At 36.6% G+C, this 14,375-nt stretch overlaps 1 protein-coding gene across 2 annotated transcripts in view; it reads left to right on the plus strand.

Annotated features, from left to right (window-relative positions):
• The window catches only part of SLC26A7 (solute carrier family 26 member 7), a 153,122-nt gene that overhangs the window by 32,599 nt on the left and 106,148 nt on the right, over positions 1–14,375 (plus strand). For both annotated transcript variants that reach the window (XM_002819259.3, XM_054518659.1), the window contains 2 exons: positions 7,628–7,738; positions 14,029–14,201. In XM_002819259.3, coding sequence (XP_002819305.3) covers positions 7,628–7,738; positions 14,029–14,201 — 284 coding nt within the window. The remainder of the gene's footprint in view (positions 1–7,627; positions 7,739–14,028; positions 14,202–14,375) is intronic.

Here is a 14,375-nt window from a genome sequence, read left to right on the forward strand (position 1 = left end):
AATTCACAATATTAGGTATGTATTCTTATAGGACGTGAAACAGTTTCCCAAGCCACTGGATCAAGGTATATATGTATGTGGAGGTGTTTCTTACCCACATCTTTTCTTTCTTCTTCTGGTACCTTGGAGAATCATCTCCCTCCCACTCTCGGGCCATTGGTTCCTATAAGCCAACATTATCTGCCATGAGGGATAGGAAGTGACTCTGGCCTAAATAGAGACTGCATCTCTCTGGCCACAATGATAGTAGTATTTTGCTTTTCAGAATATTAAGCATACCTTTTCAGCTGTTTATTGATGTTTTACATTGGAAAGTTGTACATCTTTTGTTGGTATTCGCTAGCTGATATCTCTTTGGGAGTTCTTATTTTTTTAGTCACACTTATTGAGGTAAAACTTGCACATGATTACTTTTTTTAGCTTCTCAGCTATCTGAGGCCATCATTTTTCATTCAGGTGTACTCACTGTTAGATTCAGTTTGATCTCCTCCCTTTGGTTATTTTGAGAACCAAAATAGAACTAACTACTTAAGTTAGTTCTAATCAGGGTATGTGTTCTCTCAGCACCTACATCAACCTGGCAATTAGGCTCTCTCAAGCAGGAATGAATGAGAAGCTGTTCAAGGGAAGGCAGATTCTGTCTTTGTGGGCAGGGGCCAATCAGCTGAGGTTTGAGAAGACATTTCTAGGATTGAGTAGAAGGCTTCTCTGACTACGGAATTTCTACGTGTTGCTGCAGTTCTTCTCTAGAGCCACAGGATGGAACGACCCCTCCCAGGCGACAGCAAGCCGATGAGACAGCAGTTCTCTGAGGAAACTTCTATGCTTCTGCTGGCCAAAATCCTCCTCCTTTCTCCCTAATCAATGGCAAAATCCTAGTTTTTGCTCAGCTTGAGGAGGTGCAAGCTCTTTCCTCTGTCATTAGGTCTGTTGGATTTCCTCTGGCACCAAAGAGAATGCAGCTAAGCACTTGTGATTGTGGCATCAACTTTGACTTCAGATGCTCCTTTCTGGCCCTGCCAACTCTAACCTGACTGTTATATTACAACACAGAGGAAGTTGAGGGAAACAGAAGGTCTTGTAGGTTCCAGATCCTGTCACCCTGAATCTCAGGTAAGTTTTTATGACTTAATACTGAAGACTCTTTACCATCTAATTTCATCACCTGGCACTTTGTCACATGCGTCCCTTTTGCTGAGCATACCAAATGGCTTTATATCCCAGGTGAGCTGAGCAAACATTTTCAGAACGCTGTGCCTTTGAACACATTTCTTCTACCTAAATTTGTCTCCTCCTCAGGCATCTACTCTTCATGCTTTTTTGTTCATCTGTTACTCCTCATTCAGCACTCAGCATAAGCATTGCTCCTTTTTGTAAGACTAATTGGGATCCAGTCATTCATTCCCCTTTTATTGTTTAGTTATTTTTAGTAGCAAAAAATTTAAAAAAATCATTCATGTTTCCATGAAACCATATAAATGTGAGCTAAAAACATTCTAGAACTTTTGTGTAAGGAAAACTCAACTTTTAGAAGAAGGATATCTGACTCAAGATTTTTATCTTTCCACTCTCCTAGTGTTAAGGGATTCAAGATATTTCCACCACCTTTTTCAGAGTCAGAGAATATATGAGATAAACTTAAAAATACAGAAAGAGAAGGGGAGAAGTCCAGGAGGGGAGAGAGGGAGGAAGCGAAAGATGGGGAAGGGATAGAGGGATAGGGAGAAGGAGAACAGAATTTGTACGACACCTTCACGTTTCCTGAGGTAGCTATTCCTATTTTCTAATTGTTACCGAGAAAAGTGCCTCAGGTTCACTTTCTTTCCCATTCGTCTTGTTCATAAAAGATGCCCTTTCATTTTCATTGAAAAGGCTACTCATCAGGACTTTAACTGGATCAAAGAATGTAGCACAGGATTGAATCTTTCATTTCTTTTCTTTCGGTCTTCTTGTTGATATTTTCTCCAAATTCATAACTCTTACTCTTTCTCTTATGGAAATTATTGGTACTTAGCCTTTATTCTTCGGGATGAGAACTTTAAAGTGCTTCTCTCCTTAGCCATTCTAGGCTTCAGTTTTTAAATGCAAGCAAAAATAACCCTGAAGTTCAATATTCACGACATCACTCTGCCATCTCCATTCCCATCTCTCAGGTATTTATAAGAAATACTTAAGCTTTTGTCATTGGCTGGCTTTTATTCATATGAAATATCTTTACTGAGGGGGTGTTATTTGGATAATACTATAAATTATCGAGTGGTAAGACTTATTAGGACAATAATTTTGGCTTTGCTTTTAAAATAAATTTCTCAAATCCTAGAGTTCCTTTTCTACCATTGCCAAATGCAGTAATCCAACTGTGAGCCCAATATTTAGAACTAACTGAAAAGCATTGCTTGGTTTGGGTTTGGCAACTTAAAAAAAATGAATACAGTACTTTAACATGATTTTGAGAAATATATGTATATATGTATATAGATAGATACATATAGATAGAAACTAGCCAAACTAAAAGTTTTCCATTTTTGTAGAAGATATTTAGTTTTCTATTTTTGTAGAAGATAGCGGAAATTTATAATTGTTTTTCTGAGTGATAGTTTCTCTTTCATTGGTCACAAATAAGGTGGGTTAGATCATCTGGGAAGAGGCACTGTGTTCTTATTCCCCAAAAATGTGGTGAATACCCTAACAGCAACTCTGGTTAGAAGCAGGCTGGGAGTAGAGGCCAGGAGCCTTTAGGGTTTTACTTGCTAGTCAGCCTAGTCAGTCATCTTGATATTTTGCAAATATTTTCTTTCTTGTGCACCAGAAATTGGAGAGACTAATGAGACAATCAAATTGTGTTTCTTTTTGTGGAAACTTAATTCTACAAAGCTTTAAAAGACTAACCACGGTTCCAAATATGATTGGCCTATCTTTATTCACATTTGTTTTTAGACATTAAACAGACTTCATCTCCTTAAAGTTATAGATATTGAGTCCTGAGAATATTGCCTTGAGAATCCTGTGAACACAATTTCTAGTGTTGGTACCACGTATAGCAGAGATCGGATGCAACTTTAACTCTTACATCTGAGTATTAAGCAAGCAGTTCCTTAAAAGACTATCTTTACATTCAGCAACATAACCTCATAACCTTCTTTGGAAACTAAATTTCATTGGTGCTACTTTTATGATTCCTAATACAAAATTTAAATGATATTATAGAGATTCAGAGATTATGAATTAGAAGTACAAAGATTGTAATATTATTTAATATTTGTTAAGCACAAGTGATTTGATCCTGTGCAGAAAGTGAGGTTGAACTCTCCAGCATCAAATGACCTCTTACTTTCTGTCTCCCTCTAAAAATTGTCACCTGAATTAGCTGTGTAGGGTGACCATAATAAAGTACCACAAACAGGGTGGCTTACACCACAGGAACTTATTCTTGAGGCTAGAAGCCCAAAATTAAGGTGACAGGTTGGTTTCTTCCAAAGGCCATGAGGGGAGAATCTGTTCCATACTTCTTCTCTAGCTTCTGGTGGTTTGCTGGCAAGCTTTGACATTCTTTTGCATCTGTGAAAAGCACCTCAATCTTCACATGATGTTCACACGCCTTCATTTTCACATGGTGTTCACACGACTTCCTTGTCACGTGGTGTTCACAAGCCTTCATCATCATGTGGCATTCACACGCTTTCATCTTCACATGGCATTCACATGACTTCATTGTCACATGGTGTTCACATGCCTTCATCGTCATGTGGCATTCACATGCCTTCATCTTCATGTGGCATTCACATGCCTTCATCATCACATGTGTTTTCACATGCCTTCATCTTCACATGGCGTTCACATGCCTTCATTGTCACGTGATGTTCTTCCTGTGTGCTTCCATGTCTCTTCACATGGTCTTCTCTTATAAGGACACCAGTCATGTTGCATTAGGGTCCTACCCTATTCCACGATCAGCTCATCTTAACTACTTATGTAAGATATGACCTTTTTCTAAATAAGATCACATTCTGAGGTACTGAGGGTTAGAAGTTCAACATATAAATTTTAGGGGAACACAATTCAACCCATAACAGCACTCAGAGGTGCTTTATGAAGATGACAGACATTTCTGGGGCAGTAAATTCTACTGTAATAGCTGCTCCTTTGAGTTGTGTTAGCTGTAGTTTTCTGGGTCATATTTGAAGTTCCATAACGAACGGCTATAGTCTATAAAATATTGTTGGTCTTGTATTCATATCTGAGGGGAACAAAACTAGTGCTTCTAAGTCCTAGCTGTCTGATCTTACAATAAAAAGGTAAGGCTGCTAGGCCAACAAAACATAGAGTATCTAACAGAGGGGTTTTCTATGTGTAATTGTAGCACCAATTTCTAACTTCGGATACATTACTCAATTTCTAAACTCCATATGTGTTTCTTTGGTTTTCTGAATACTTGCTATAATGTCATGTAAATCTAAATAAACTAATTGGAAACTGAAATAAAAATCTGAATCTTAATATATAAATCTTCTCTGTGATAAATAGTTCACTTTCTCATCACTAGTGATTGAGTCACTTTCTAGTGATCTCAGCCAAAAGATTATAAGAGGAGCAGGCCAGAGATTGAGCTACTTACCTGCTTTCATGGCCCTTCTTGGTCTGGGGTCAGGCACTGTGCCTAGGGAAGCCGACTGGCACAGCGTGGGTTGGAGGGACAAGGCATACTGGTGGCAAATGTTCAGTTTCACACTAAGGGCTTCTCGAAAGGTTGGTAGCGTTCACAAACCCTGATACTACTGGTGATTTTGATATGGGAATCTAGAATCTCTTCTCGTATAACCATTATCATACTTACAAAGCATGTTTTCTTAAAAATTACATGTTTCAAAGTCTTCTCGTGACCATTCTTTTGTGGCTGTATCAGCCTTACATTACCATTAAATAATTGTCCTTCTAAAAATAATCAGCCATCTAAAGATTTCATCCATCCTCTCAGCCATCCTCTTTTGAGACCCATTAGCCGAACACTGTGTCTATTCCTTGATACTTTTGTTTTTGTTGCTTTTGCTCTTATCTAAATTAGATTAAGTTACATAAGTATCTGTCAGCATTTGCAATATTTTTTCCCCAAAATAATAGCATTAGAGAGTTGTAATTTTGCCCTTATTTGAATTGAAAGCCATGTTTTATTACAGAGAAAGTAGAGATAATTCTGCTAATTTGTTAGCGACTTATTAAGATATTCACTATTTTGGGGGAACTTAACATATTTTAGCTTGTGTGAATGTGTGTGTATGTGTGTGCACATGTGCATGTATGAGAGAGACTATGTAACCAGTTTATATTATGAACCAGAATAATAAATGAATCAGAAAAAGGAAACTTTATCCAGCTGTCTCTCCTTTTATTGAGGTACGTGTGTGGGGGCTGGTCTTGGGCCTTGTAGTTCTTATTTGTGGAAAGGATACTTGATGTTTTACAGTACTGCATATCTGAATTAGTTCATTCCTCCTGTGTTTTGGCCATTTTTCATTGCCACATTAACAGAGAAATGGCTTTCCATTGAGGGCGAATGATATTGTTGTTTAAAGTAAAAGTTCAATATCAGTGTAATATGAGATAAAGGAAATGTCTACATGATTTCTGGTCTTGGAGGTTGTTCTAGTAGAATCTCCTGACATGATATTTTGTATTTAATTTACAAGTCTAGAGACCGTTGAAAAATTAAATATATTTTACTTGATTATTCCCACTTTAATTTGATAGGAACATGAGATCTGGGAAAATCCAGTTTTTAAACTAGGTTTGTTATAGATTTTATTTGGGATAAACACAGAGAGAGATGACTGTTATTGTAATAAGGCAGACAGATAAGCAGAAGGTAGCTATTCACGCTATTCACATGGTAAGATAAGAGGATCCAGCTGCTTCCAGCTTTATGTTACATTTGCCTGTTGCAAGCAGAGCAGCCAAATGGGTCTACCTCTGAACAATTTTGATCCTGTCAGTATTGACCACATTTATCAGAATGTTGTGTCCATATGATTAATCCAGGAGCTTTTGCTAAATATGCCTTTCTTCCCCACCACTAATTTAGTCAATCTGTGTGATCTTACAAAGTGTGGGCTACATTTTTTTCTTACTCAGGGACACTCCGCATTTCTGTCTCTTAATAGTTAACGTTTATCAGGTAACTTATTCTGAAAAGTGGATGAGAAAAAGTTGTTTTCTAGCTTTTCACATGGCTGATGTAAACAGTATATTTTACAAAGTTGCTTACACTAAAAATGCCAAAAGGCACTTCTTGGTAGAGGTGGGGAAATATTTAGCCTGCCAATACTAACAAAGCTTCAAGACCTGCCCCTTAACACCATTCTTTCTACCTCTCACCATGCCTTTATGAAATTCTAGAACAGCCTCTGCCACTGACTCTTCTATAATCACTTTTATAGTATTTTCACCAGACTGTAGGGATACATTACCAGCAAACAAGCAACCCAGATGGTTTTTAAAAAGAAGAAAGGAGTGGTCATTGGTTAACTTTTCATGTATTTTAAATGCAGCAAAAGTGGCTTCTACTGCTTGAAAAATATCTGAAAGAAAACTACAGAGCTTATTAAGAAGGGAATTTCATTTAATTTAAAAATGGTAAAAGCTCAACAGTAAAAATTATTGATATTAGAATCAGACAGCCAGGCTTTATAGTGTGAATAATTACCCGGCCTCATATTCAGAGACTCCAGAATCTAATGCCTCCTCCATTCTCAGGTCTCTTTGTAACATGTAAAGTCCTTTATGCCCAATTTAATTGAAACATTTGAATGAATTTGTCATTCCAAGGACCATCCACAATCAAGATAATTTTATGAACCCTTACTCGTAGATATTTTGGTCATGTTTAAACCACCAGTGGTCATTTAGACATGTCTAAGAAAATTTTCTATGTGCATGTATCATACCAACTATGTAGGCAGTAGTCTTTACAAGGAATAAAAATTAACAGTTACAAATTATTTCTTACTCCTTGAATAAGAAAAGTTGATTTCTTTTTCCACTCTAAGACACTGTACCTGAAATATAAGCCAAGGTCCAGTTAGTTGGGAAGCACATGGGTTTATTCATCAGCCCTACCACTGTGACACACAGTCTTAGGCTGGCTGTGCAGCTGGTCAACCAGCCAGTGTTGAGTATGCGTCCTTTTCGTCCAGCCCTAGTTCCCATTCCATTTCAGGCTTCTCATCTGTCAGGGGTAAAGCTTCTAGTCTCACCTATCTTACAGATGCTATTGTGCACATAAACTTATACATGTGAAATGCTTCTAAAATTTTAGTGTGCCTGGAGATATTTTACAATGTTACTGTCCAACCTACCATTCAACAGGAAGACTCTCTGAACCACTGTTTTTTTGTAGACATCTCTGCAATCAAAGGAAAAAGCATTAGTCCAAAAATAATGGTTTTTGGAATTATAAAAATGAACTAAAGAGTGAATTTTCTTTTATTTAGGGCAATAATGCTAGACTCTTGTTGAGCAAGTAGAATAAAGTATGATTCGTTTTGTCTATAAGTAAACCAATACTATTCTATTGTGTAACAGACTGTGTCTTGGGGTTATAAGGTGGTTTTAATTACCCTAGTCTTCTTCACAGGATTGGCCTTTGCTGTTCTCTCATCTGTGCACCCAGTGTTTGGTTTATATGGGTCTCTGTTTCCTGCCATAATTTACGCCATATTTGGAATGGGACGTCATGTTGCCACAGGTAATAATTCCTATGTTTATGCTTCTAATGTTACTCGCAAAAGAGACTTAGTGATTATTACTGATTACATCTCCTTAGCAGTGTTAATGTCACTGCTGAAAATCACAGCAAATATTAGAGGAAGATATTTACTCTCCATGCATCAGATAGTCAATATACACTGTGGTTTATTGCTATATTACTGTATAGCCAAGGTAATTGCTAAGGATTCTTTGCATTTTTGAGTTGCAAAGATTCTACGAAAGAAGGGAAATGGGGCGTGGTAGTACACGCCTGTAGTCCCAGCTACTCGGGAGACTGAGGCAGGAGAATCGCTTGAACCCGGGAGGTGGAGGTTGCAATAAGCTGAGATTGCGCCACTGCACTCCAGCCTGAGTGACAGAGCGAGACTCTGTCTCAAGAAAAAAAAAAAAAAAAAAAAAAGAATGGAAATGTTCTGAATTTACAATGAAATGAGAGAAAGCACGAAAGCACTTGGGAGATAAGACTACATAAAATATAGCTACTCAAAAAACAGTGAAAAATATTTTACATGTATTTGATATGTGGACTAAATGATAATCTTTTAGGTTTATTCTAGGCTAGTTTATACAATGCTTTTTACTTGGTGTAACTCTTACCTTACCTACTTCTATATTACCAAAGAAAATATGAGGGGTGATTTGGTATTAGATAAACCTGGGTACCTACCTTATTTGTTGTTTGCTATTTACATGGTCTTAGGCAAAATTTTAAGCTCCATTGCTGCTTTCTTGATAGCAAAATTATCTTCCAAATTCTGATGATTATAGTGAGAACTAGAAAATTGATATACAGTGCCTAATGTAGTACTTGCTACATAGTAAGATTTAATAAAGTTAGCTATTATTATTACAAAAATGGTATCTTAGTCTTAACTATTAAGGAAATAATAAAATAATTTTAACTAAAAATATCTATAGAGACATTTCTATTTATTTGGGGATTATATGATCTCAGCCTCTAAGTAATAATATTTTGTGACTATTTCTTCAATGGTCACTTTGCATTATTGATTGTATCAGTTTTCTGTTGCTGCTGTAACAAATTACCATAAGTTTGGTGCTTAAAACAAGATAAAGGTATTATTCTACAGTTCTGGAGCTCAGAAGTCTGAAATGATATTCACAGGGCTAAAACTAAGGTGTCAGCAGGGCTGTGTTTCTTTCTTGGGGGCTCTAGGGGCAATCCATTTTCTTGACTTTTCTAGTCTCTAGAGGCTTCCTGCATTCTTTGACTCATGGGTCTTTCAACCATGCGATATGTAAACATGCAGTATTGCATCTTCAAATTCTCTTTGACTCTGATCTTTTGCCTCCATTTTGCATGTTTAAAGAACACTTGTGATTACATTGGGCACACCTGGCTAATCTAGGCTGCTCGTCTTATTTTAAGATCAGCTGCTTAGCAACTTTAATTTCATCTGCAATGTTAATTCTCTCTTACTATATAGCATAACATACTCACAGGTTCTGGGGATTAGGATGTGAACATATTTGAGAGGTCATAATTCTGCCTACCACATTGACACATATATTTTCTGTTAACATAACATTTTATTTATGTAGATTTAGCTTTTTAAATCAATTAATTTTGTTATGCGGGAAGAACAACACTTATCAATCACTTACAACGTTTCTGCCTAAAGTGTGGCTCATGAACCAGCAGGTTCAGCATTATGTAGGAGCTTGTTAAAAGTGCAAAGCCTTTATTTCTATCTCAGGCCTACTGAATTAGAGTCAGCATTTTCATAAGATCTCTGTTTTTATTTAATCTGTAGGTAATATAGTATATATATGTATTTATATGTTTATGCATATTTGTGTATGTATATATATTTAAGTTTGAGAACCATGGATGTTCTATTTATTAGGTACTTTATTAAGAGCTTTACATATGTCATTTTATTTTGTTCTAGCATAAGACTTTTAAATAGACATTATTACCTTTACATCGCAGGTGAAAAGAAAACACTAAAATTCAGAAAGTTTCTGTGAGAGCACAGATTAAAAGTCACAGGTGCATGGATTGCAACCCAGGTGCAACCAAATCTAAAGCACAAGCTTCTAACTTTACAACTCACTGTTCAAGAATAAGCTTTTCTTTTGTATTGATGCAAAAAAGAGAAAAGCACAATAATTAATTATAAATTAGTAAAGCCTATTTTTTCAATTATCTTGCTTCCTAATTTCCTAACGATTTCTTTTCATTTTTCAAAACATTTAAATATATCCTTAGCAATAAAAAAGTTGTTTTAATACTAACCTCTAAAAGCATTTTCTCTGTTAAACCCAAGATAAAAGAAAAAGGCAAAACAAGTTTGTCCAATACACCGTAATTGCTTTAAGAAAACAAAAATACACAATTTGAACATACTTAAATACATACTTACACAAAATGTTTGATGTCCTAAGGAATCACTGTAAATATTTTACGGATATTTAACTGAATTACTTTAAAATTACCATTTACATAAGACTCTATATTTAACAAATTATTAACAGCTATCAGAATCTTATAGTCTACTTGATAAATAATATGCATTTCAAAATACACATAATTTACAGCCTTAACTGTAGTCATTCAACATTAAAGCCGGAGACTAATTCTGATTTCCCTTCTGTTAAGTCGAATGGGCTACCACACAATTAATGCTAGAGACATTTTATTTCTGCATTTGTACTTCACCAAAGACAGTCAGCTGGGCCTTCCTATTTGTTTTTTATCCCAGTATTTAGGATTCTTTGGGTCAGTAAAAAATAAATGATAGGCTGGGCTCGGTGGCTCACACCTGTAATCCCAGCACTTTGGGAGGCTGAGGCGGGCAGATCACAAGGTCAGGAAATCAAGACCATCCTGGCTAACATGGTGAAACCCCGTCTCTAGTAAAAATACAAAAAATTAGCTGGACGTGGTGGTGGGCACCTGTAGTCCCAGCTACTCGGGAGGCTGAGGCAGGGAGAATGGCGTCCAGGAGGCAGAGCTTGCAGTGAGCTGAGATGGCGCCACTGCACTCCAGCCTGGGTGAGAGTGTGAGACTCTGTCTCAAAAAAAAAAAAAAAAAAAAAAAGATAATTTTCTCTTATTTTCCAACATATATATGTCAGGGAAAATAGACTAATTATGTTTTGACCTTCCTTTAATCTTGGACATAGGGACTGAGTGTCACCAATAAGTTCCTGCAATTAATATACAGAACATACTTCTCTTTTAAATAATTTAATTTTGATGCCTATGCATCCCACTTCCACAGTATTATTAAGATATTGATGTTACTTTCATGAAGAAAAATTACTTTATTTGGGATTTTGCCTTCAATTTAGGTGGCTGGAATGCAATGCTGACTTACTAAATACAATAATAAATTATGTTAGAGGCATCTTTAAAAGTAAACAATTCATAAAATCAGAGTATAAAGACATGAAACATGCTGTTTTGCTCAACAATGTGAACTTTCTTATTTTAATTTAAAATAGTTTTTTTTTTTTTTAAAAGGAATAAATCAGTTGATTACTTTTTGTGGCTTGCAAAGAACATATATTGGAATAAATACACAACAGTAAAAAACCTGGGTATTAATCCAATGGAAACAGCATTGTTGTAGAGAACCAATATGAGACAATTTGTAGGATAATCTTAATTTTTCTCTAAATTAGGGACATTTATTTAAAGAGCAAAGTTTAACAATTTAGACAGGATATTGTGAAGACTAAGGCACTTTTCAGAAGAAAAATAAACAATTATTTACTGATGGATTACAATGTGATAGGACTTGAGAAAGTGTTTTTTTAAAATATGAAATCTCATTTATTCTCTATCAAAATTTTGTAATAGATATTTTATCATCATTTTACAAATAAGGAAACTGAGAGAGGTTAGGTAACTTGACCAAGATCAGAGGTTCATATTAAATAGAACTGGGATTTGAACTTGGGTCTATTTAACTCTAGGGCTCATATTCACTTCCTATGAGACCCTGTGACCCACAGTACTGTTGAGTTATCAGGTAGAAGTAGTGGTATATAAGGGTACCACTAATAGGCTGAAAGCCTAACCAGGGTAAAACGTTGAGCAAATGAGGCAAAGATAGAGAATTCATAGGGAGGAGACAAAGACAAAAAAGAGACCTATAAATAGATAATATAGAATGTCATCCACAACAGCCACACATATTCACTGCAGTCCCACTTCTCTTGATTGGCCTTCACTATCTCAGAAACAGCAAAGCATTATCCTTGCTAAAGAGGCAGTACTCCCATGTCCACAGTGGCGTGGTGGATATGCCTGTACCCACAGCTGGCAAGTCCTCTCTCTGGAGGTGTTCTTGAAATATGACTCACACGCAGGTGAAGCTTCCTTTTGTTCCCCTAACAAAGCCTTTTAGATGGCTTTCTCTTTTACTGTTCGATTCCCTCCCATCTTCCTCCAAATCCCAGGAAAAACAGGCCTAAAATAAAAAATTAACTCATCTATATGTTTTTAAAAAATTCTGTAGTCAATTTGTTCAGTGGCTTTTGTACAAAACATTTTGCTCTGTGCTCTAGGAGATTTAAACACCAAAACACAAACTCCTTTACTCTCAGAAGTATCTGATTTGATCTCCCAAGCATCCTGTTGTAATATACCCTCGGAAATATGTCCTATCAAGACCAGATTCTATGGTGAATATTCTCTACTTGGTATTTCCCATCCTGGGTGCTAGAATCTCATTTCTAATAATCAGTTATATTACATTAGTTTCTTGATGTACTCTTAATTTAGTACTTTATGATAAGGACAGTGGTCACGATTTATTGATGATTTATTGAGAATGACTTATCTCACTAAAAGAATGTTATTCAATCTGCTGTCTGTATTTATGTACCACCAATTCTATGGAACAGAGAAAAACATACAATGATAGACCATAACAGAGCATTCTGACTTTAGTCTTATTAATAATTATATGAATAGCTACCGTTTATCAGGTGTTAACTACATGTCATCTTCTATGATATGTGCTATATTACATTATTGAAGCCTCATAACAATCCCGTTGGGTGAGGAATGCTGTTTATAGACAAAAATATTGAGGTGACAGTTCTGGGATTTTAGGCCAGGTTTTTTGGAGGCTATAATCATCATGTTTTTCTGAATCCATAGCATGTACTGCCTTTCTTATCTAGTAAGACCAAGGATTGGCTGTGTTGAATTTCCATTGAGACCTGTTTCTGTTTGACTCATGTCTCTCTTGCCTTATGCTGCTTAGTGCATGGTTTGTGTTGGGTTGTCTCATGTTGAAAAGGCCCTTTTCATGAAGTCTCACTTATGACCAGAAGCAAAGTAAGATCTTCAAGTAATTCGAGTAAATGTTTGCACAATGCTGCAGTTTGTTTCTATAACCCACATTTGCCAACCCCTCTTTGAGAGAATCAGCATTTCCATGTTCACCAGGCTGCATTCTCAGGCATGCAGTGCCAAGATGAGAGGCTTCAGAACTCTTGACAGGAAGAGGGAGACACACTGAAAATGGTCCCACAAATGTGCAAGGCCATGGCAATTCTTGGAAAATAACACCAAGCCTTATCTAACAACAGTAGACAGAAATGGTATGTTTAATTATTTTATGGGCCACAATATGTTGTTATACAATAATAAAAATATACTCTGCTATGAGACCACAGAGGGTGGAAAGATTAAGCCTAGTCAGGAGGATCTGGGATGGATCCTTATTAGATATGGGATTTGAGCCAGACCTTGAAAAACAAATAGGATTTGCACAGGTAGTATGAAGAAGCAAGCATTTCCGGGAAATAGCTGAATTTACTGAGGTCTTCATACCTATCATCTCATTTATACTCGCCTTAAAACCTGAAATGTAGGCATTATTACTCCCATTTTATGGATGAGACCATTTATATCCAGTGTAATGTGCTTTAGGTCACATTATTGGTAAATTGAGTGGTTGAATTTAAATCCAGGCCGTAATCTTATTTCCTGTACCAGGACATTCTTTATGCCAGTCTGCAGAGGGGTGGGAAAATGTCTGATCCAGGAGGGAATAGCAAATAGATGAGTGGCTGTACGTTGAATGAATAAGCATATATGGAGGTAAGTTTCCATTTCATCCATGGAGCGAGGTGAAGAGTGGAGGAGCAAGGGCACAGAGGAGGGGACAGTGTTTCTAACAGATCTGTTTGGTTTCACGATGTAGCTTCGACAGAATCCCAAATTTTTATTGAGCCTTTAAATCGAATTACTAATAGAAGATTCCCCACACCACTTGGTTTCAGGCACCTTTGCCTTGACATCCTTAATATCAGCCAACGCCGTGGAACGGATTGTCCCTCAGAACATGCAGAATCTCACCACACAGAGTAACACAAGCGTGCTGGGCTTATCCGACTTTGAAATGCAGAGGATCCGTGTTGCTGCAGCAGTTTCCTTCTTGGGAGGTGTGATTCAGGTAAGTGATACTGACACTTGAGCAGAAAGAAAGGGACACAGCGGCATAGGGAAGGCAGCTGGTGTTTTATTTTTATTCTTCTTCATGAATTTGTCTTTACAGGTGGATAAAGGCCTGATGTGTTTGATCATTATGGAAATGCTGTTTAGAGTCATTACTCTATAAATACTGGTT

The sequence above is a fragment of the Pongo abelii genome, chromosome 7 (assembly GCF_028885655.2).
Source record: "Pongo abelii isolate AG06213 chromosome 7, NHGRI_mPonAbe1-v2.0_pri, whole genome shotgun sequence".
Taxonomy (NCBI): Eukaryota; Metazoa; Chordata; class Mammalia; order Primates; family Hominidae; genus Pongo; species Pongo abelii.